Source organism: Oncorhynchus gorbuscha, linkage group LG06 (genome assembly GCF_021184085.1).
Source record: "Oncorhynchus gorbuscha isolate QuinsamMale2020 ecotype Even-year linkage group LG06, OgorEven_v1.0, whole genome shotgun sequence".
Lineage (NCBI taxonomy): Eukaryota > Metazoa > Chordata > Actinopteri > Salmoniformes > Salmonidae > Oncorhynchus > Oncorhynchus gorbuscha.
Genome location: NC_060178.1, coordinates 91,294,585 through 91,317,569, shown reverse-complemented (window position 1 = coordinate 91,317,569; position 22,985 = coordinate 91,294,585). Strand labels below are relative to the sequence as shown.

Sequence of the window (22,985 nt, the reverse complement as noted above, 5' to 3'; positions counted from 1 at the left end):
CCATGATACAATATACAGCCAGTTGTCAATTAATTCATTAATACATTTTAATTGAATCTTTATTTATATAGCCATGTGTCAATACCTGTGCCTAACATGGCTTCAGCCAAGAGGATTTCTAATTTGAAGACATGAACTAGCAGAGTTTCCTACTAACAGATAGGGATGTCTCAGAAGCAACAGAGGATAAAACAGCTACATACACAGGTCCTCCTGTGCTATTGAGAAAACCTTCTTCTCACCAACTATATTACAGTCTATGTACACAATAGACACACCATGGAGTGCTTGGCATTCCATTGGTTGCTGTCATCATTAGCTCTGTGTTTGTACAAACTGTATACATTTTTTTGGCAGGATTTAATGTTGTCCGGGTGAAAAAATAAAATTGTGAGCAGTGACATGATCAGAGGAAGACAGACAGGTAAAGAAGAGATGTACACTGTCACAGTAGAGCAGAGAACGACAGAGAGGGACAGAGAGAGGGGGGCAGAGACAGAGAGAGAGGGGGACAGAGAGAGAGGGGGACAGAGAGAGAGGGGGACAGAGAGAGAGGGGGACAGAGAGAGAGAGAGGGACAGAGAGAGAGAGAGAGGGACAGAGAGAGAGAGAGGGACAAAGAGAGAGAGAGAGGGACAAAGAGAGAGAGACAGGGACAGAGAGAGAGAGAGACAGAGAGAGAGAGAGACAGGGACAGAGAGAGAGACAGGGACAGAGAGAGAGAGAGAGAGGGACAGAGAGAGAGAGAGAGGGGGACAGAGAGAGAGAGGGGGACAGAGAGAGAGAGGGGGACAGAGAGAGAGAGAGGGACAGAGAGAGGGGGACAGAGAGAGAGAGGGGGACAGAGAGAGAGAGGGACAGAGAGAGAGAGGGACAGAGAGAGAGAGGGACAGAGAGAGAGAGAGAGAGAGAGAGAGAGAGAGAGAGAGAGAGAGAGAGAGAAGGACAGAGAGAGAGAAGGACAGAGAGAGAGAGAGACAGAGAGAGAGAGAGAGACAGGACAGAGAGAGACAGAGAGGGACAGAGAGAGAGAGAGAGAGAGAGAGAGAGAGAGAGAGAGGGGGCAGAGAGGACAGAGAGAGGAGGGGGACAGAGAGAGAGAGGGAGGGGGACAGAGAGAGAGAGACAGAGAGAGAGGGGGGGGCAGAGAGGACAGAGAGAGAGAGGGGACAGAGAGAGAGAGAGAGAGGGACAGAGAGAGAGAGGGGGGACAGAGAGAGAGAGCAAGGACACAGAAAGAGAGAGAGCTAGCAAGAGCAAGAGTGACAGATGGGTAGTATTACACACAGTCACATGCCTCTCACACTTGGAAACTGGAAACATACAAAAAAAAAAAAAATAGTTATCAATATATATAAAAACACAGAATCCCAAACACCAAACATAACGTTGTGTAGTGTGATTTCTTCATTACCTCCCTGTATTCATCTGTTTCCTTCATCGCTTCAGGTCTCATCAGCCAGAGTCCAGCAATGGGTGTGTGAGAAAAAAAAGTATGTCTGGTCGGTGTGCATCTGTGCGATTGGCTGAACACAACCCCACCTGCTCTTCAATCTGTCTCCTGATTGGACCATGTTATCCTGAGCAACAACTGGGAAAAGTCTAATCCGGTAGAGAAAAGGTTGCCGGGCACATTCAATCAACAGCCATCTGACCTCCATGTTTGGTGGACCTCCACCTCCTCAGACACCACCAATAGGAGCTCACCATTTTTCCCTTTCAGCTGGTAACGCAGGAACTTCCTGTTGTGTGGAGGGAATCAAAAGAACAGAAGGAAAATAAAGATGTCAGCTTGTTATTTATTAGAAGTTAGACAAAGGATCAATCATCATTGTGAATGGCGGCCGTGGAAGTGATTATTATTTGGGAATGAGACTGACTTTGTATTACTATGTGGCAACACCTAGTGGAGACAATACAAATTACATTCTCTCTTGGCTGCTCCACAATGTATGTAAAATGAACAACGTAAATAATGATGGACTCAATCTACTGACTGGACAGGATCACACACACACACACACACACACACACACACACACACACACACACACACACACACACACACACACACACACACACACACACACACACACACACACACACACACACACACACACACACACACACACACACACTACCTGAGCTCATCAGGGTTTCCGATGGTATGTGGGCTACGTAGTTTGGAGTCGAGGTTGTAATAGACTCCACCCACCTCCCGCACCCCTATCCAGTGTTGGCGTTTGAGTGGCAGGCGCAGCGGACCCCAGCGCAGATTGGACGGGACGTTCAAGATGAAGCCCATTACGTTGGATAGCGCAATACTGCCCACATCCCTGCAGGAACACAATACACAAGTCAATCACGAGCTCCCGAGTGGCGCAGCGGTCTAAGGCACTGCATCTCAGTACAAGAGTCATCACTACAGTCCCTGGTTCAAATCCAGGCTGAATCACATTCGGCCATGATTGGGAGTCCCATAGGGTGGCGCACAATTGGCCCAGCGTCGTCCGGGTATGCCCGGGGTAGGCCGTCATTGTAAATAAGAATTTGTTCTTAACCGACTTGCCTAGTTAAATAAAGGTTACACAATCACAGACTTCCATGAGTGGATTTTCAGTAGCTACTGTAAAGTTGTAAATCCATGATGATGTCTGTGGGGTAAGTTAAGCCACCCCTTGTTTCTAGATATCTATACACAAACTTGATCATGTGACCAAATATTTATGAAGGGGTCATAATTTCATGGCATCTGTGAAGGAATAAAACACATGGGAAAAGTGATAAGCAAGTTATGTCCGAAGAAAATATTTTCACAAATTCTAATGAGTTTGATACTTGTATTTAAACCAAAGTAGATACTTTATGATTGTTCTATACATCAGTTGGGGTCTCTATAAGCAACATTATGAGGTCCTTAACATTGCATGAACATGCAACCTTGTAGCTGTGTGGGCTAATATAGCCAAAATGTTTGCCTTGGGATAAATTGAGTAATTGGCCACCATACCCCATACAAATGATGATTACATTTAGTCAGTTCTATGCATAGTAGTATAGTATATTTGCAATGTGTCATGCTTATGAACTCAAGATCATCATGCCTGTGTTTACAAACGGAAAACAAGCAGGGGTCTAGCCCCTCTTAAGGTTCTTGAAAGAAGTAGCCAAGGAAGTGAGAGAAGGGAAGAAGTCCATTGGAGCAGCAGCAAGGGATGAAACAAGTTTCATGGGCTTAGTAGCCTCTAATGCAGAGAACCTTCCTACACATTGGCACATTTAAAAAACATCCCTGTCCCAGACAACTGGTCAAGAAATGGAACAACATCCCCGTCCCAGACAACTGGTCAAGAAATGGAACAATATTCCTGTCCCAGACAACTTGTCAAGAAATGGAACAACATCCCTGTCCCAGACAACTTGTCAAGAAATGGAACAACATCTCTGTCTCAGACAACTGGTCAAGAACTGGAACAACATCCCTGTCTCAGACAACTGGTCAAGAAATGGAACAACATCCCTGTCTCAGACAACTGGTCAAGAAATAGAACAACATCCCTGTCTCAGACAACTGGTCAAGAAATGGAACAACATCCCTGTCCCAGACAACTGGTCAAGAAATGGAACAACATCCCTGTCTCAGACAACTGGTCAAGAAATGGAACAACATCCCTGTCTCAGACAACTGGTCAAGAAATGGAACAACATCCCCGTCCCAGACAACTGGTCAAGAAATGGAACAATATTCCTGTCCCAGACAACTTGTCAAGAAATGGAACAACATCCCTGTCCCAGACAACTTGTCAAGAAATGGAACAACATCTCTGTCTCAGACAACTGGTCAAGAACTGGAACAACATCCCTGTCTCAGACAACTGGTCAAGAAATGGAACAACATCCCTGTCTCAGACAACTGGTCAAGAAATGGAACAACATCCCTGTCTCAGACAACTGGTCAAGAAATGGAACAACATCCCTGTCCCAGACAACTGGTCAAGAAATGGAACAACATCCCCGTCCCAGACAACTGGTCAAGAAATGGAACAATATTCCTGTCCCAGACAACTTGTCAAGAAATGGAACAACATCCCTGTCCCAGACAACTTGTCAAGAAATGGAACAACATCTCTGTCTCAGACAACTGGTCAAGAACTGGAACAACATCCCTGTCTCAGACAACTGGTCAAGAAATGGAACAACATCCCTGTCTCAGACAACTGGTCAAGAAATAGAACAACATCCCTGTCTCAGACAACTGGTCAAGAAATGGAACAACATCCCTGTCCCAGACAACTGGTCAAGAAATGGAACAACATCCCTGTCTCAGACAACTGGTCAAGAAATGGAACAACATCCCTGTCTCAGACAACTGGTCAAGAAATGGAACAACATCCCTGTTCCAGACAACTGGTCAAGAAATGGAACAACATCCCTGTCTCAGACAACTGGTCAAGAAATGGAACAACATCCCTGTTCCAGACAACTGGTCAAGAAATGGAACAACATCCCTGTCTCAGACAACTGGTCAAGAAATGGAACAACATCCCTGTCTCAGACAACTGGTCAAGAAATGGAACAACATCCCTGTCCCAGACAACTGGTCAAGAAATGGAACAACATCCCTGTCCCAGACAACTGGTCAAGAAATGGAACAACATCCCTGTCCCAGACAACTGGTCAAGAAATGGAACAACATCCCTGTCCCAGACAACTGGTCAAGAAATGGAACAACATCCCTGTCCCAGACAACTGGTCAAGAAATGGAAGGGTAAGTCATATTGAACGGAGAGATCTATATCTGAATGTAGGAATACATTCAAGATATACACAGTGTACAAAACATTGGGAACACCTTCCTAATATTGAGTTGCACCCCTCCCTTGAGCCCTCAGAACAGCCTCAATTTGTCAGGGCATGGACTCTACAAGGTGTCGAAAGCACTCCACAGGCATGCTGGCCCATTTTGGCTCCAATGCTTCCCACAGCATTGTCAAGTTGGCTGGATGTCCTTTGGGTGGTGGACCATTCTTGATACACCCGGGAAACTGTTGAGCGTGAAAACCCAACAGCGTTGCAGTTCTTGACACACTCAAACCAGTTTACCTGGCACCTTCTACCATACCCTGTTCAAGAGCATTTTAAACTTTTGTCTTGCTCATTGACCCTCTGAATGGCGCTCATACACAATCCAGGTCTCAATTGTCTCCAGGCTTAAAAATCTACAAATCCTCCCCTTCATCTACAATGATTGAAAGTGTATTTAACAACTGACATCAGTAAGGGATCAAGTTTTCACCTGGACAGTCTGTCATGGAAAGATCAGGTGTTCCTAATATTTTGTACATTATAATATATTGAATATATCAAAGGGGGCTGCGGAGGGGAGAACGGCTCATAATAATGGCCGGAACGGAGCAAATTGAATGGCATCACACACCTGGAAACCATGTTTGATACCATTCCACTGATTCCGCTCCAGTCATTACCATGAGCCCGTTCTCCCCAATTAAGGTGCCACCAACCTCCTGTAAAATATACCACACACCCATTCCATGAAATCAACTTTGACCTACCAGCTCCATCACCCACTTACCCCTAGCTATGTTTTCAAAACTGTAATGTTTACATGAATTCTGATTATTTCCAGGGATACACAACATCCTGAAATATATGTAGATATCTTTGTTAGAAAGAACATGTGCCTTGACGTAGTGATGCTAAATGTAAAAAAGGACTTAACTTACGCCACTCTCCCCTATGAATGCACTGTACTTATGTCGCAATCGGTTTCGGTAGCTGTTTGGGTAATCATGAGTAGCTGCCATGTGCCTGACAGGGATTCAGAATGAAGAGGATATGTAAGGAAGTCTTCCTCTTTCCACTCTATAGCTGGCGTACGGCCAGTGATTGAAGTGAACTAAATTGAGCACTGCTGAGTCGACTAACAGTTGCAGACAACACACGCACCAAAAAGGGAGAGGAGTAAACAAGATGGAGAACACAAATGAGCATAGCATTATGGTTCCAATGGCTCAGATGGTGCTTGTTGTGGATTTGAAAACCTCTGCATGGGCCACGTACATCGTTTTAGATAAAAATGTTAAATGACTAGATAGGGAAGAAGTCCATATAGCTTTGATGAGACCAGAGGTATACCTTCTTTTATCCCACCAGACAGCCTCGTATCCTCGGATCTGCAGAGCAGCCATAATGACATTCACGTCATAGTTCCCATTTCCAAGCATGCTCTTCTTGTGGGGGGTTACCAGAGTGCCGGGAGAGAGTCTGTGGAGAGGGACAAGAGAGCGATGAGGACAGAAGAAACAAGAGAGAAAAAGGTTGAGAAAGGTAGAGAGAGAGATGCAGAAGGTAGAAAGAGATGCAGAAGGGGGGAGAAAAAGAGAGAGGGGGTGAAAGAGGAAAGGAATATGAGAAATAGAGAATGGAGGAGATAAATATCTCCCCTAGAGGACACAACTTTAACCACCCACCTCTGGTAGATGTCCTGGAGAGTATCCCTGCTGAAAGCTGCCCCATCCTGGAAGACGTTATTGAGAGCGTGCAGAGCACACAGCTCACGCCGCTGCTTCTCGTGGTAGATGGGCGGTGGAGGCGTGGCCGGAGGGGTGGAGAGAGCATGCTCTCCCAGGTCTGACCTCTCCCACACCACCCCTTTCTGCTTGCTCAGCTTCCATGGCATACAGCCCAGGTCCTGCAGCCCCGCTCTTGCCCTCCCCTTCCCGGAACATGGAGCACTCCCCATCACCCTGTCGCTACGCTGACAAGACTAGCATCGTCATGGCAACCTTTCAGTTGCTGTAGGGGCGAGCGTGTGACAAGGGAAGGGGGAGGTGGGTCTACTGGATGACACTGAGGGGGGCCAGGTCACTTCAACTACACCTGCTGTTTCAAAAGGGACGATTGGAAGAAAAGAAACTGCTGGCAAACAGTGTTCAAGTTGAGTGAGGAGGCCCGAATTGAATGTGAACAAAAAGTTGGGTGTGTAGACATTGATATTCCAGTTGCTTCAGTATAAAATTAGAATGAACCACAAGGATCATCTATGGAAAAATTAGCAAGAGAAGCAAGAGTATGTTCCTCTTTTTTCAACTTCCTCCATTCTGATATGTGTCATCGTAACTTTTTTATGAACACCTCAAGTGTCATGAGAGCTTAGGAGTTCTTTCCATTTCTAGAGAGCCCAGAGGACCACGGCTCCACCACAGTTTGCTCCAGTGGAAAAGATGAGGGACCTGATACAGGAGGCTCTGTGACATGTAGACAGACGACTTCTTAAGAAAACAGCTGAGGGAGGAAGAGGCAGAAATCCATGTTTAGAGGTTGTCACCTAAATCAATGCCATGCAGAAATAACAATTGAGGCATAACTGTTTTTCTAACGCGTCTTTTCAGCAGTGGTTAACAGGAAGAAACACAAGACAGAGTAAACATTTATACTAACAGCTGACTCGATAAGAGCGGCATGCTCGAGGCATCACAGTAAACTGATATAACCAGACAACATGCGAAAGAGTGTCTTAGTATTATTTAGTATTCTGTAAAACAAGTGATATTTACAGATTAGCGAAATATGTCAAATCTACCCGATATTCAAATCCATCGCTCTAGCTAAAATCCAGTGGAACACGAAGGCAGCTGCAAAGACTAGATGTTCCTTCTATGGCTGGCTGTACGTGCCATTTGTTTGATAGCATAAACATGGATGCGAAACCCTTCATATTTAGTATATTTATCTGTTGCCACTTACCTTTCGCTTCATGCGATACTGTAGTATGGTTGTCATAATCCTGGTTAAATTAATTGTTTCGCCTCTTTTCCTGGGGTTGCTTAGTCCTTTGTCTTTAGCACCTTTTCCTTGTCGCGCCGTATATGAGCATGCGCAAAACGTCAATAGCTTGTTTGCTTGTCATAGGACTGGCGCAGGCTATCTGCGAACTGTAGTCACTCCACTCCCTCGAGACTAAAAAAAACTAAACCCTAGATTTAGTTTTGTTATCTAAATGGGTTGAGACCAAACATTTATTTTATGCAAAAACATCCGCAAATTGAATGAACGTTTATAAGGGCTCTTTTGACTTGCAGTTACACTAGCAGGAAATACAGTCCGAGTCACTGCACTCATTTGGAAGAAACTTTAATACTAAAAAAAAAAAAAAAATGAAACCATAAGAGGAATGTAGTAGACAGACAAGAGTGTGTGCAAGAAAACAAGTAGAATACATGAAGGCAAATTGACATGGATTAAATACTGTTCAATAACAGCAGTACTGTAAGAACATGATATTGATTTTACAAAATTTACACAACAAGCCCATGCTAAGTCTGACATACTTAACAATAATAAATGCAGAGACAGTGACATCATGAGGATCAATTCCCCAAAGACAATAACAAACCCAGAATCCAAGAATGACAAAAATAAGTCAACAAAATGCACCTGTACCAAAAATGAAGTATTACTCTTCAACTTTCAATACTCCTGTCCGAGTTTCCGTGCCAACACAGAGGCCATGTCCATCAGCAGTTCCTCCCTGACTTGGTCCTCCCTTTTCTGCAGCTCGTGGGTGTAGTGTCCCCTCAGTGCCCTCATCTCTGCCAGCCTCTCCAGCAGCCCCCTCGCCAGCTCCCTCCTCTCCTGCAACGGCTTGTCTGGGTTGTTGTCCACAAGCTCAGCCCTCTGACCACACAGATACAGAGCAGTTCTGAGGCCTCCAGCATCATCCTCCAGAAGCTGGGCTAGCGTGGAGCCCGGACCCAAACAGTCTGCATGGGTGAGGACAATGAGGATGTGGCCTGTGGCACTCTCTCCGACCAGCTCCAGGAGGGCCCTGGTGGCACTAGCAGCATCCTGGTCCACCCCATCTCCAGAGCCAGGGGTCTGGAGCACCAGCAGGAAAGCATGTGGGCCTGGGCTGGCCAGCTGCAGGCTGCGGAGGGTCTCCAAGGCTCTCTTACTGTCACCCAGAGATGGACCCAGGAGGTCTGGGGTGTCGATTATGATCAGCTCTCTCCTGTCCACCACCACCCTCCGCTTGGTACACTCCATCACAGCCGCCAGGGACCCCCCAACCTGAGGGAGGCTGCAGCCAACCAGGGCATCTGCAAGGGAGGTCCGACCTCCACCGGGAGGCCCCATAAGGATGAGCCTCAGCCCAGGCTCTATGGAAATAGGGATGGGAGAAGGCTCTGTGCCTGGGGGACTGTCACTAGAAGCCCCTGGAAAATAAATAGACATGAGTGGAACAGTTAATTCAATGAATGGAGAGGGTTTTGCGTCATGATTTCATCAAGTGCTAGTTCTATAATTAAGGAAAACAACCCACAAGACTAAAGGACAGTTGATAGGATGTTTTTTGTGCAGGAATACAGACGCAGCAAGGAACATAATAGAAATGTCTAATTTCCTCTTTCAGTTTGCTTACAGATTCCACACATTGCTTCACATTTGATAGTGAACCTGAGGGGAACAGTATGGGAAACTAAATTACACATACAGTACCAGTCAAAAGTTGACACCTACTCAGTCAAGGGTTCTTTATTTTTACTATTTTCTACATTATAAAATAAATAGTGAAGACATCAAAACCATGAAATAACACATATGGAATAATGTAGTAACCAAAAAATATATTTCAGATTCTTCAAAGTAGCCACCCTTTGCCTTGACAGCTTTGCACACTCTTGGCATTCTCTTAACCAGCTTCATGAGGTAGTCACCTGAAATACATTTCAATTAACAGGTGTGAAATGTTCACATTTGTGGAATTTCTTTCCTTCTTAATGCATTTGTGCCAATCAGTTGTGTTGTGATAAGGTAGGGGTGGTATTCAGAAGACAGCCCTCTTTGGTAAAAGACCAAGTCCATATTATGGCAAGAACAGTAGTTCAACTAAGCAAAGAGAAATGATAGTCCATTGTTACTTTATGCCATGAAGGTCAGTCAATACGGAACACTTCAAGAACTTATAACATTTGCAAAAACCTATCAAGAGCGGATGAAGAAACTGGCTCTCATGAGGACCACCACAGGAAAGGAAGACCCAGAGTTACCTCTGCTGCAGAAAATAATTTCATTAGAGTTACCAGCCTCAGATTGCAGGCCAAATTAATACTTCAGAGTTCAAATACCAGACAACATCTCAACATCAACTGTTCAGCGGAGACTTTGTGAATCAGGCCTTCATGGTCTATTTGCTACAAAGAAACCAATACTAAAGGACACCCATAAGAAGAGACTTGCTTGGGCCAAGAAACACGAGCAATGGACATTAGACTGGTGGAAATCTGTATTTTGGTCTGATGGAACCAAAAATCTCAAATTTGGACTCAACTGCCATGTCTTTTGAAACGCAGAGTAGGTGAACGGATGATCTCCGCATGTGTGGTTCCCACTGTGAAGCATGGAGGTGGTATGATGGTGCTTTGCTGGTGACACTGTCAGTGATTTATTTAGAATTCAAGGCACACTTAACCAGCATGGCGACCACAGCATTCTGCAGCTATACGTCATACCATCTGGTTTGCGCTTAGTGGGACTATCATTTGTTTTTCAACAGGACAATGACCCAACACATATCCAGGCTGTGTAAGGGCTATTTAACCAAGGAGAGTGATGGAGTGCTGCATCAGATGACTTTGCCTCCACAATTACCCGACATTGAACCAATTGAGATGGTTTGGGAGGAGTTGGACCACAGAGTGAAGGAAGAGCAGCCAACAAGTGCTCAGCATATGTGGGAACTCCTTCAATGCTGTTGGAAAAGCATTCCAGGTGAAGCAGGTTGAGAGAAAGCCAAGTATTTGCAACGCTGTCAAGGCAAAGGGTGGCTACTTTGAAGAATCTAAAATATATTTGGATTTGTTTAACACTTTTGTTTACTACATGATTCCATGTGTTATTTCATAGTTTGATGTCTTCACTACTACCCCAATGTAGAAAATAGTAAAAAGAAAAAACATTTGAATGAGTAGGTGTCCAGACTTTTGACTGTTACTGTATAAAGGAACAGAACGTGCAATTAACTAGAGAAGGGAGAAAAGAGAGGGAGAACCTTACCAGAGTTGTTTTGAATGATAACAGTGAACCCGCTGAGTTTTGTGAATGAAGCTGATAGACGAACAAAACCATATCAATACATTATCAACACTTTTAGAGTTATGAATCAAAGACATGATCATTTATAAGGTGGGTGGGTATTAGCAATCTCTTACCAACTATAAACCTCCAAATACGTGACAGCCACTTCAGTAAGTACTGTAAGCCTGACACACAAAGACAAAATTAACAAATCATTCACCACCACATCATACATTATTCTATAATTACCTAAAACCTGTGATGGCAATCAATGAATCTACTGCACATTTAAATTCCGATGAGTTTAGTAAACATGTTAATGAATATTTTCCTGAGTGTGGGTTTTGATAAGGGAAAGGGAAGAATTGTGACAGTACGTACTACGAAGAGTTCCCATCAGGTGGCTCACCCAACCCCACAGTGAGGACACACCTAAAACAGAGGGAATAATATTTAGTTTAAAATAGGATTTAATCAAGAAGACATTTAATTTAATCTGTTGCTCAGATGAAGATATGCAGGCGGAATAATGCAATAGGGTTCAAGGTTCAACCTCCAGGCATGATGACATACCAGTGAGTGTGCAGAAGAGATGGATGGGCCATCTTATCAGAGCTGGGAGGGCTGCAGCAGACCAAAGAGATAAATGAACTCAGGCAGTATCAAACAAAATTCTATTTACGGTGGCATAACAAATTGATTATAAAGCAATCAGATGCACAACACCAGCTGATGTTAAAACCATACAGTCAGTCCCCAGATGGGAGAGAGGATCATCTTATAGATAAGACAACATTATGTATATCAAAAAGGCATTTGCTGAAATAGTACTGTTGTGGTGTAAGACTACTGACCCTGTGAGAATCTGTAGAGGAGATAGCCCACCACAGTGAGAGCTCCTGTCAAAACACTGTTGAAGTCCAACCACAGACCTGCAGGGAAAGATTAGAGAAGCATGAGACTGATCAATGTTCTTTACTTGTCAAGAGTTTAACCTTTAACCCAAATACATTTTGAAACGGGGTATTTTTTGTTCTACTTTTTTAAACTGTGGGTTTACCAGCTTGGTACACTTGTGTTTTGCATTGATTTTAGTCTAAATACGTTATTGTATATATTTATAATATGTAGCCTACATTTCGGATTCAACGGTCTCTACAGAGATTGAAACGGATTAAAAAAATAAAATAAAAAAACTCCGGTCGGCATGTTACACAGACCGAGCAAATGTCGGTATGATACGTGTTACTTTAACATCTCGGACGGATAGGATAACAGTTAAATTTATTGGATGTGAATATCCTTCTTACCAGTGCTATCATCTCCACAGTAAGTTGAGGTACAATCGCTGTCCGGTTTGCAGTCGCACTGGTCCATATTAACAGGTAAACCCGGTCCGTATGCTACTGGCCAAAACCAAAGCGCCATCTCTCGTTACTTGGTACTTTGAGGAGTCGTCGGAACAAAGGTGTTCTTTATTGTAGCTGAATGAGCGATATAATGCATTGTGTGTGGCACTGAGACACTCCTTTTTTCTAATCATACAAGTAGGACGGGAAATAAAGGTAACTGCCAAAATAAAGGAAACACTTGAGTAAATGAGGATATATAAATTATTAAAAGCAGGTGTTTCCACACAGGTGTGGTTCATGAGTTACTTAAGCAATTAACATCCCATCATGCTTAGGGTCATGCAGAAAAATGCCCATTATTTTAGCTAGTCTTCAGTAGCTAGGTTTTCCTCCAGTTGTCGACAAATTGAATGCAAATATTCTAACAAATATATGCGCTTTTTCCCACCAAACTGACTTGTGGATAAAAATCAGTCAGTGATGACATTGCACACATTTACTTTTTCACGTACATTTTAATGTACTCTGGTCTTTGCATGTGCAATCTAGCCAACAATTTGCAGATACAGTGAGGGTATAGGCTATAGTCTACACATGTTGATATAATGGATGAGTAAGAATATTTCAATTTGTCAAAGGGCAGCCAAGCATTGAACATGTCACCAGAATAAGACCCTTGATTGGGAAGATGCATCAAGCTCATCACCACATGCACATTCACCACCTTCTGTAGTTTATCATAATTTATTTAATCTGTAGCTTAATAAACTGCATGCTTTCCCGAGTCATAGTGGGAGGACTACACAACATATCATCCCATGACTCAAAGTTTACTTCGAAATTATGGTTCTTACACTCACTGAACTAAAATATAACTACAACATGTAAAGTGTTGGTCCCATGTTTCATGAGCTGAAATAAAACAATCTTAGTAATGTTCCACACTCAAAAAGTTCCTCAAAAATGGTATGCACAAATGTGTTTGAATCCCTGGTAGTGAGCATTTCTGCTATGCTAAGATGATGACACCTGACAGGTGTGCCATATCAAGAAGTTGATTAAATAGCATGATCATTACACAGGGGCACCTTGTGCTGGGGACAATAAAATACCACTAAAATGTGCAGTTTTATCACACAACACAATGCCACAGATGTCTCAAGTTAAGGGAGCATGCAACTGGCATGCTTACTGCAGGAATGTCCACCAGAGCCGTGTCCATAGAATGTAAATGTTAATTTCTCTACCATAAGCCGCCTCCAACATAGTTTTAGAGAATTTGGCAGTAAGTCCAACCGGCCTCACAACCACATGTAACCACACCAGGCCAGGACCTCCACACCCAGCATTGTTTTAGAACAGCCCATCTAGACAGCTGATGAAACGGAGGAGAATTTCTGGTCTGTAATGAAGTCCTTTTGTGGGGAAAAACTCATTCTGATTGGCTGGCCCAGGCCCACCCATGGCTGTGCCCCTGCCCAGCCATGTGAAATCCATAGATTAGTGCATAATGAATTTATTTACAAATTAAATTTTATTGACTTCATTATATGAACTGTAACTCCGTAAAATTGTTGCATTTTTATTTTTTGTTCAGTATTGTTCTTAAAAAAAATAATGTATTCAGTACATGGGACTTTAACCCATCAGCACAGGCTTTTATCTGCAACAAGTCAATTTGATGGAAAATGCACATATTGTTTTTATGCCGAATTAAGAATATTCACCTGAAAATCTGTTGCCAATTGGATGGAAACCTAGCTAGTGACTTTGAAAGAGGGGTCTCAAAAGGTACATAGGGGGTTTAAAGGTTGTGTGCGTGTCAACCTTATGAAACACTTATGGAATATTCTGTAGTGGAGCCTGAGACAGTGTTTACCACCATCAACAAAACACCTATTATTGAATTTGTCATGGAGTCGCATCCCCCCAAAAAAACCTACACTCGATCCCTCCGATGTCAACAACTACAGACCAGTATCCCTTCTTTCTTTTCTCTCCAAAACTCTTGAACGTGCCGTCCTTGGTCAGCTCTCCCGCTATCTCTCTCAGAATGAACTTCTTGATCCAAATCAGTCAGGTTTCAAGACTAGTCATTCAACTGAGACTGCTCTTCTCTGTATCACGGAGGCGCTCCGCACCGCTAAAGCTAACTCTCTCTCCTCTGCTCTCATCCTTCTAGACCTATCAGCTGCCTTCGATACTGTGAACCATCAGATCCTCCTCTCCACCCTCTCAGAGTTGGGCATCTCCGGCGCGGCCCACGCTTGGATTGCGTCCTACCTGACAGGTCGCTCCTACCAGGTGGCGTGGCGAGAATCTGTCTCCTCACCACGCGCTCTCACCAGTGGTGTCCCCCAGGGCTCTGTTCTAGGCCCTCTCCTATTCTCGCTATACACCAAGTCACTTGGCTCTGTCATAACCTCACATGGTCTCTCCTATCATTGCTATGCAGACGACACACAATTAATCTTCTCCTTTCCCCCTTCTGATGACCAGGTGGCGAATCGCATCTCTGCATGTCTGGCAGACATATCAGTGTGGATGACGGATCACCACCTCAAGCTGAACTTCGGCAAGACGGAGCTGCTCTTCCTCCCGGGGAAGGACTGCCCGTTCCATGATCTCGCCATCACGGTTGACAACTCCATTGTGTCCTCCTCCCAGAGCGCTAAGAACCTTGGCGTGATCCTGGACAACACCCTGTCGTTCTCAACTAACATCAAGGCGGTGGCCCGTTCCTGTAGGTTCATGCTCTACAACATCCGCAGAGTACGACCCTGCCTCACACAGGAAGCGGCGCAGGTCCTAATCCAGGCACTTGTCATCTCCCGTCTGGATTACTGCAACTCGCTGTTGGCTGGGCTCCCTGCCTGTGCCATTAAACCCCTACAACTCATCCAGAACGCCGCAGCCCGTCTAGTGTTCAACCTTCCCAAGTTCTCTCACGTCACCCCGCTCCTCCGCTCTCTCCACTGGCTTCCAGTTGAAGCTCGCATCCGCTACAAGACCATGGTGCTTGCCTACGGAGCTGTGAGGGGAACGGCACCTCAGTACCTCCAGGCTCTGATCAGGCCCTACACCCAAATAAGGGCACTGCGTTCATCCACCTCTGGCCTGCTCGCCTCCCTACCACTGAGGAAGTACAGTTCCCGCTCAGCCCAGTCAAAACTGTTCGCTGCTCTGGCTCCCCAATGGTGGAACAAACTCCCTCACGACGCCAGGACAGCGGAGTCAATCACCACCTTCCGGAGACACCTGAAACCCCACCACTTTAAGGAATACCTAGGATAGGATAAAGTAATCCTTCTCACCCCCCCTTAAAATATTTAGATGCACTATTGTAAAGTGGTTGTTCCACTGGATGTCATAAGGTGAATGCACCAATTTGTAAGTCGCTCTGGATAAGAGCGTCTGCTAAATGACTTAAATGTAAATGTGTTCCAGACACTTGTACAATCTATTCCAAGGCGCATTGAAGCTGTTCTGGCAGCTCGTGACGGCCCAACGCCCTATTAAGACACTATGTTGATGTTCCCTTTACTTTGGCAGTTACCTTTATGTTCAAAAACTGCAGACAAGTAAAATTTGAAGCAATTACAGACAATTATATAAATGGTTCCTTTTCATTTTTTATTAAAGTTTAAAACATGTAAATAAACAATATTATTCTAGCAACACAAATGAGAAACTTTCCATTTTAAGTACAGTGATATATCTCAGATTAGAAACCTTAAAATGGAAGCCCAAAGATAGACCAATAATCCTGCGATCTAGTGCATCTGACCAGAATATCGACAGCGTAGATGTCAAAATATGTTGACATCTACGCCTCATTTGGTGAGCTGTGCAGTCAGGGCGTCTATTAGCTCCTGTTTCTTGGTCCCTGTGACCTTCACCCCAAACTGCTTACAGGCGTCCTTCAGCACGGGCACCGTCAGCTTACCCAGGTTGCCTTTCTGTACGTGACCCCTCAGCTCGTCCTCAGACATCTCCACCTTGGGCTTCTTTTCTGTGCCGCCTGCCACCTCAGCTGAACACACACAGGGCCAGGATGTTACAACAACCAGTATTTCAACAGTGAGACTGCCAGCTACTACTCTGTTCTTTCTTACCCCATGGGCCGGACCAAAATCTCCCCTACAGGACACAAAGCAAGTAAACCATACACCACAAGATAGTTCATACAGAACTCACCTGGTTTGCGTTTGGGTGCAGTCTTGCCCTCTGGGTTGTAGTCAGCAGGGTACACCAGATCTCTGAACTCCTGAGCCAGGGAACCAAGACGCTGGTCCATCATATTCACATTGGGCACTGAGAGAGGGAGAGAGAGAGAACGATAAGGAGAGATTGAACAGAAAGAAATGGACAAGAAAAAGCGAGCTTGAGCACTGCTAAAAAAGAAGCATGTGGGCCAATCAGGAGCATATGGTGTGTGTGTATTCATCTTACTGGTGAGATCCTCTATGTGCTCCGGGGCCATGAGATCTAAAGCCAAGGCTTCCAGGTTCCTGTAGTGCTGCTGGAGGACTGGGTTCTCAAATGCATCACTCCTGGAACACAGGAAGAGCAACACAGACAATACAGGAATGGGAATCTCAAGACTAATTCTAGGACGTTTACAATAGTGTTCCCCTTGTTTTCTGCTATGCTTTCACTGTAATGTTTTATGCTTGAACTCTTTTCAAAATGTGAATCTTGGTATGAAATAATAATGTTTAGTATTCACTGTAATAAAAGGGCCGTACCTGTATTTGAAGCGCAGCTTGTGTACTATCTCCTTCATCTTGTCCACCTGAGACTTGGAGGCCGTGGGAAGCTGAGGAGTGTCCAGGGTACGGATGTCATCCGCGTAGGGCAGGAAGATGCCATGGAAGCCTGAGGCAAATACACACACACATCATTACAATTAGTCTGAACGTTTAAAAGTATTTTAATTGTGTGGTATTTGTGCAAGACCACAGCTGCAGTGGGACCCAATGACAGTACCTGGAGCCGCAATCTGGGCCTGGCCATCATCCACCTCCTCTCTTTGGGGCACCAGCGCTAAGAAGCGCGGTGGAGAGTTTCGAATCCGTGTATATTTACACAGAGCAAACACTTTCCTCACACTACACCTGCGCAGCAACGCTGTGAACACACAGGCACTCCCTGGGATGGAAAAACAGGACATGGTGAGAAAGGGGTCAAAGTTGGAACTCAAAATGGAACTTTGAGGACGAACATGGGCTGACGTTTCCCAGATTACAGTTTCACTTGTAGTTATGTTTTCAACTGTCCCCGTTTCTCTTCCCATCATAGTGACAGGTTCACACACACCTGTGACCATTTCCTCCTCTGGGTAGATGAAGACAGCAGATCTGAGGTGGTGGTGCAGTTTGAGACGCTCCATGGGCTTGAACCCAATCAGCTCCAGACCCGGGTCAGAAAACTTCTTTATCACATCCACCTCGTCTTTCTCCATCACTATCTGCCTGCCTGCATACACCTATACAGATAACACACATCACATCTTGACTGAAATTAACCAAACAGAATGAGAAATATGAAATTATACTTTCTTTTTTTATACCCCTTTTTCGTGATATCCAAAAATTGGTAGTTACAGTCCCATCCCATCACTGCAACTCCCGTACGGACTCGGGAGAGGCAAAGGTCGAGAGCCGTGCATCCTCCGAAACAACCCAGCCAAGCCGCACTGCTTCTTGACACAATGCACGCTTAACCCGGAAGCCAGCTGCACCAATGTGTACACCTGGCTACCGTGTCAGCGTGCCCGGACCGCCAAAGGAGCGCTATGGGACAGGAACATCCCTGCCAGCCAAATCCTCCCCTAACCCGGACGACACTGAGCCAACTGTGCACCGCCCCATGGGTCTCCCAGTTGCGGTGCCAGCTGCGACAGAGCCTGGACTTGAACCAGGATCTCAAGTGGCACAGCTAGCACTGCAATGCAGTGCCTTAGACCACTGCGCCACTCAGGAGGCCCATACTTTCTGTGATACACTTTAAATATATATTTCTTTGGTTTGATTTGAGATTCCCACTTAGTTACCTGAACCCTCTTGGTGTCACTGGGGAGCAGCAGACTGCCCGTCTGTGTGTGGTAGAGGCGTGTCTTGGTGCGGACGGGCTCATTGTTGTCTCTGTAGAGCTTGATGGCGTTAGGCTTCCTGGCCTGTAGGGCCGTGATGTACACACCCACTGCCACGTTCATCCCTTCCCCCAGACACAGATTCAACCTGACACAGAGGACAAGAGATGAGCCATCAGCAACCAGGGCCCTATTCAGTTTTGTTAAACATTTGTAACATCTAAACATGTCCTATAAGAACACAGTCTAGAAGAAAAATAAACACACACCTATTTAGGCAAGGTGCTGGCTAGCAGAGTAGAAAACTTGAAAATAAAAGTGCCACACCTATACAATGATGAGGGAAACAGTGCTGGGCTGTGCTCTGTACCTTGCGACTGATCTCTTCTTCATCTCCTTGGCTCTAACCCTCTTCTGGAGATCCTCCAATTTCCCACAAGGCTCCATCTGCAGGCCCAGCTCAGCCTCGTCCTCAGGGGGGCTCACCACGTCACAGAAGAAGAGCGAGACGTCGAACCCACCTGGCTTCATCAGATGCATAAGGTCTATCACCACACCTGTGAGTGACAGAGAGAGAGTTCACTGATCCAACATGGTTTGTGATAAGCTAAACATTTGCAAGACCAAGAAGTATTTCCAGCCCCTTTCAAACCCCTTCACCTTCAACCCTGTTACATCAAGGAGGCCTACTGCCATAGAGATACAACTATGTATGTTCTATCTCTTTAACAACTGCCTTCCCCCTTTCTCCAGACCCACCGGTCTCTTTGAGGTCGCTAGCCTTTGTGCGGGCCTGGCGGTCGCGCTCACTGTCTCCCCCGTGTGGTGTGTCTCGGCAGGTGAAGATCATGAGGCGTTTGTGGGAGAGCCGAAGCTTGATGTCACTGTAGAGGTTGGAGCAGCACCACAGCGCCTCACCCAGGTTGGTATTCCCACTGCCCATTGTCTCTCCTGCCACCTGGGCACCTTTCTCCCCACGCAGCCCATCCACATCCTGCACCCGACGGGCACCTAGAGGAGAGAGAGATGGGAGGAGATAAAAGAAAAGGATAGACAGAGAGATAGGTGAGGAGGAAGGGTAAAGATAAGCAGATTGGAGATACACAGAGAGAATAATAACAAATGTTAAAATGGGTTCCAGAAGAATCCAAGACTCGATCAAAACACACACTGAAACTGCAGGCCAGGGGGACATACCAGGTAAGTCCAGGTCGTGGTAGATATAGACATGTTTGAAACTGTTCCTGGGGTTCTTGCTCTGTTCCGTCCCATAGAACACTAGAGCCACCAGGTCCTTGTCACTGCTGATTATTTTACTGGTGTAGACGCTGCGGACACACTGGGGAGGGAGAGTAGCACAATACAATAAAACACTGTCAGAGGGTTAAGTAGGACCACAGAGATCAAGAGAGGAGTGGGAAAGGGCCATCAGTCATGTCACTTCTCATGGTGCTAAGAGTTCAGTCATTTTCATCATGTCTGAGATAAGGAGAGAAACAGAGAGGCAGGGGGAGGGGGTGAAGAAAGGACAGGAAAGGGTAAGGGAAAACAGAGAGGGAGTTAGAGACAGTGAGAGAGAATGACTACCTGCATGGTCAAGTCAAATGGCGAGGGTTCTTCATCCTCCCCCTTGATGAACATCTCCTTGGAAGCATCCACCAGAAACACCAGGCTGTCACGGCCTGTGCTCTTATAGTCCACTGTGGAGAGGGATTACATTACATATGCTAACCCCCAATTCTATTCAGTATTGATCCATTCAATCACCATCAATGTTGGTCTTACCTCCAGACTCATCCCTTTCCTCTCCATCCACATCTTCATCCTCATGGTGGTAGTCGTTCCACTGTGCCATTGAGGCATGCACTAATCCTGCCCTTAAAATAACAAGGAAACACACGCATACGTGCACACACACACACAGTGTGAGATAACTGTGGTTGTTATAAAACTCTGATCAGGTAATACCAGATGATGTCGGGTTCAATTTAATGTGGCACTCCAGTCGCCTTTTGGGTAAGTGGCTAGTTAGTTCTTGAGAACTCAATGAGGGTATAACCACTATACAGTTGCCCCCCTTTTGGGTTCTTAGCTGATTGTATGGACCACAACTACTCTCCCTCCCCATGTGAACCACAATCCCAACGCTCTGTTTACTCCCGAAACTCTAAACGCATATACGCCACTTGCGAAAATGTTTTGTAAACCTTTGGTGTGTAACTTTTATATAAGCGATAAATAATATTTAAAATACAAAACACACACTTTTACTGTGCACTCAGCTACGATATCTCCATTACACCAATGCGTTCCACATTTCCGGTGTTTCTTAAAGATACAGCCGTGTGCAACTTTCAAAACTGCATGCGGTAAGTCTTCTGTATTTGATTACCCCCCTTATATTCAGGTTAAGTTCCAAATGTTTCCAAAACTGTATCCAACACCTGCATTTGCGTTTAGACAGAACATTTGGGGGAGCGTCGGGGAATAGGCTGCAGACAACTTTTTGAATATAATATAATCAGTTTCTAAACGGTATATGGTTATCTTAGCATCAACTTATCAGCATACATAAGAATGCACTCTCATTTAAACTATACAGACGAATGAAAGCATACCGAGTGTATGATGTTACAAATGTGATTCCGTTGGAAATAGTTAGCTTCAAGCCTTGTTTTGTCTTGATGCAGGTGTTGATATCAGACCGTAGTCGTGTTAAATTGCGTCTTCAGTTGCGACGTGAACGCGCATTACTTTTTCTATGGTGAAAATGTTCGTGGGTTCATGTAAAGCTAAATGTGCATAGTGCCATCTACTGTGCGATTGAGGTTGAGACGATTTATGAAACAAATATCGTCAAAATATTTTTCATATCAATCGTAAACTCACTTACACAAACACAAGATTTCTTAATTTTATTACGGATTCTTGCGTACATTTCACAATATTTTATCAGACGCTTTGACGATGTAGGTCGTCACCGTCAACTGTTTGAAGCTAGCCACAATAAGGATTGTGGAATTTGTAGTTTCCCTTCAAAATAAGATTCCCCCTTTGAAACATGCAAATGAATACAAATAGTGGAATAATACCTATTTGGACTAGATGCCAAACAAGGTTGGATGTTTTTATATACATTCAAAAAAAGACAATAAGTAGTTAATTTGACACAAAAAAAGTAAAGAATCAGTTGAAATTGCACTGTGGATGTAATTAGACTTCCGTATTGCATTGGGGGCATACTTATAATAAGCACTATCAAATCACATTATTATTATTTTTTTCACCTTTATTTAACCAGGTAGGCAAGTTGAGAGCAAGTTCTCATTTAAAATTCCGACCTGGCCAATATAAAGCAAAGCAGTTCGACACATGGTGTAAAACAAACATACAGTCAATAATACAGTAGAAAAATAAGTCTATATACAATGTGAGCAAATGAGGTGAGATAAGGGAGGTAAAGGCAAAAAAGGCCATGGTGGCGAAGTAAATACAATATAGCAAGTAAAACACTGGAATTGTAGATTTGCAGTGGAAGAATGTGCAAAGTAGAAATAGAAATAATGGGGTGCAAAGGAGCTAAATAATAAATAAATAAATACAGTTTAGGAAAAGTTAGTTGTTTGGGCTAAATTACATAGATGGGCTATGTACAGGTGCAGTAATCTGTGAGCTGCTCTGACAGCTGGTGCTTAAAGCTGGTGAGGGAGATTAGTGTTTCCAGTTTCAGAGATTTTTGTAGTTCGTTCCAGTCATTGGCAGCAGAGAACTGGAAGGAGAGGCGGCCAAAGGAGGAATTCGTTTTGGGGGTGACCGGAGATATATACCTGCTGGAGCGCGTGCTACTGATGGGTGCTGCTATGGTGACCAGCGAGCTGAGATAAGGGGGAATTTACCAAGCAGGGTCTTGTAGATGACCTGGAGCCAGTGGGTTTGGCGACGAGTATGAAGCGAGGGCCAGCTAACGAGAGCGTACAGGTCGTAGTGGTGAGTAGTATATGGGGCTTTGGTGACTAAACGGATGGCATTGTGATAGACTGCATCCAATTTATTGAGTAGGGTATTGGAGGCTATTTTGTAAATGACATCGCCGAAGTCGAGGATCGGTAGGATGGTCAGTTTTACGAGGGTATGTTTGGCAGCATGAGTGAAGGAGGCTTTGTTGCGAAATAGGAAGCCAATTCTAGATTTAATTTTGGATTGGAGATGCTTAATGTGAGTCTGGAAGGAGAGTTTACAGTCTAACCAGACACCTAGGTATTTGTAGTTGTCCACATATTCTAAGTCAGAACCGTCCAGAGAAGTCATGCTGGACGAGCGGGCAGGTGCAGGGAGGCAACAATGCGGTGGAGGCAGCAGCAGCAGAGACAAGGAAACAGCCCTTGCCTTAGCTTAATTGCCTAAGAAAAGAAGAAGTATACAAAATGGTGTCGTCTGCGTAG

General features: G+C 44.7%; 3 protein-coding genes across 6 annotated transcripts; all 3 read right to left on the bottom strand.

Moving 5' to 3' along the window:
* Positions 1–1,165: 1,165 nt before the first annotated feature.
* LOC124037300 (josephin-1-like) lies at positions 1,166–7,903 on the bottom strand. Of its 2 annotated transcripts, none has more exons than XM_046352005.1 (5): positions 7,768–7,903; positions 6,492–7,305; positions 6,157–6,285; positions 2,142–2,336; positions 1,166–1,742 (listed from the first exon to the last, which is right to left on the bottom strand). In XM_046352005.1, the coding sequence occupies exons 2-5, from the start codon at positions 6,761–6,763 to the stop codon at positions 1,640–1,642; spliced, it is 699 nt and encodes a 232-aa protein (XP_046207961.1). In that variant the 5' UTR covers positions 6,764–7,305; positions 7,768–7,903; the 3' UTR covers positions 1,166–1,639. The 2 variants fall into 2 exon arrangements, with proteins under 2 accessions (XP_046207961.1, XP_046207962.1); XM_046352006.1 differs by having other exon boundaries at positions 2,216–2,336.
* A 234-nt stretch (positions 7,904–8,137) lies between these two features.
* On the bottom strand, positions 8,138–12,657 carry LOC124037299 (GTPase IMAP family member 4-like). Its single transcript, XM_046352004.1, has 7 exons — positions 12,408–12,657; positions 11,952–12,029; positions 11,671–11,721; positions 11,479–11,529; positions 11,232–11,282; positions 11,077–11,127; positions 8,138–9,236 (listed from the first exon to the last, which is right to left on the bottom strand). The coding sequence occupies exons 1-7, from the start codon at positions 12,523–12,525 to the stop codon at positions 8,491–8,493; spliced, it is 1,146 nt and encodes a 381-aa protein (XP_046207960.1). The 5' UTR covers positions 12,526–12,657; the 3' UTR covers positions 8,138–8,490.
* A 3,404-nt stretch (positions 12,658–16,061) lies between these two features.
* Positions 16,062–21,317, bottom strand: LOC124037298 (X-ray repair cross-complementing protein 5-like). Of its 3 annotated transcripts, none has more exons than XM_046352000.1 (13): positions 21,162–21,317; positions 20,329–20,420; positions 20,131–20,243; positions 19,741–19,882; positions 19,303–19,554; positions 18,914–19,100; positions 18,505–18,691; positions 17,769–17,937; positions 17,439–17,600; positions 17,198–17,327; positions 16,902–17,002; positions 16,647–16,763; positions 16,062–16,482 (listed from the first exon to the last, which is right to left on the bottom strand). In XM_046352000.1, the coding sequence occupies exons 2-13, from the start codon at positions 20,396–20,398 to the stop codon at positions 16,283–16,285; spliced, it is 1,830 nt and encodes a 609-aa protein (XP_046207956.1). In that variant the 5' UTR covers positions 20,399–20,420; positions 21,162–21,317; the 3' UTR covers positions 16,062–16,282. The 3 variants fall into 3 exon arrangements, with proteins under 3 accessions (XP_046207956.1, XP_046207959.1, XP_046207957.1); XM_046352003.1 differs by having other exon boundaries at positions 20,329–20,415; positions 21,162–21,299; XM_046352001.1 differs by lacking the exon at positions 21,162–21,317 and adding an exon at positions 20,809–20,831.
* Positions 21,318–22,985: the final 1,668 nt, after the last annotated feature.

Bases quoted from the DNA above. Each gene is read 5' to 3' on its own strand.
- LOC124037300 (XM_046352005.1), bottom strand. From the start codon at position 6,763: ATGGGGAGTGCTCCATGTTCCGGGAAGGGGAGGGCAAGAGCGGGGCTG. The intron at 6,286-6,491 runs GTGGGTGGTTAA...CCCTCTCCACAG, and splicing joins CTCCAGGACATCTACCAGAG to ACTCTCTCCCGGCACTCTGG. The intron at 2,337-6,156 runs GTATACCTCTGG...GTGTTCCTGCAG, and splicing joins GTCTGGTGGGATAAAAGAAG to GGATGTGGGCAGTATTGCGC.
- LOC124037299 (XM_046352004.1), bottom strand. From the start codon at position 12,525: ATGGCGCTTTGGTTTTGGCCAGTAGCATACGGACCGGGTTTACCTGTT. The intron at 11,722-11,951 runs GTCAGTAGTCTT...GGTCTGCTGCAG, and splicing joins CCTCTACAGATTCTCACAGG to CCCTCCCAGCTCTGATAAGA. The intron at 9,237-11,076 runs GTAAGGTTCTCC...TTTATTTTCCAG, and splicing joins TATCATTCAAAACAACTCTG to GGGCTTCTAGTGACAGTCCC.
- LOC124037298 (XM_046352000.1), bottom strand. From the start codon at position 20,398: ATGGCACAGTGGAACGACTACCACCATGAGGATGAAGATGTGGATGGA. The intron at 18,692-18,913 runs GTACAGAGCACA...CCTCTGTGTCAG, and splicing joins AAGAAGAGATCAGTCGCAAG to GTTGAATCTGTGTCTGGGGG. The intron at 17,003-17,197 runs GTACGGCCCTTT...CCTGTGTTCCAG, and splicing joins AAGCTGCGCTTCAAATACAG to GAGTGATGCATTTGAGAACC.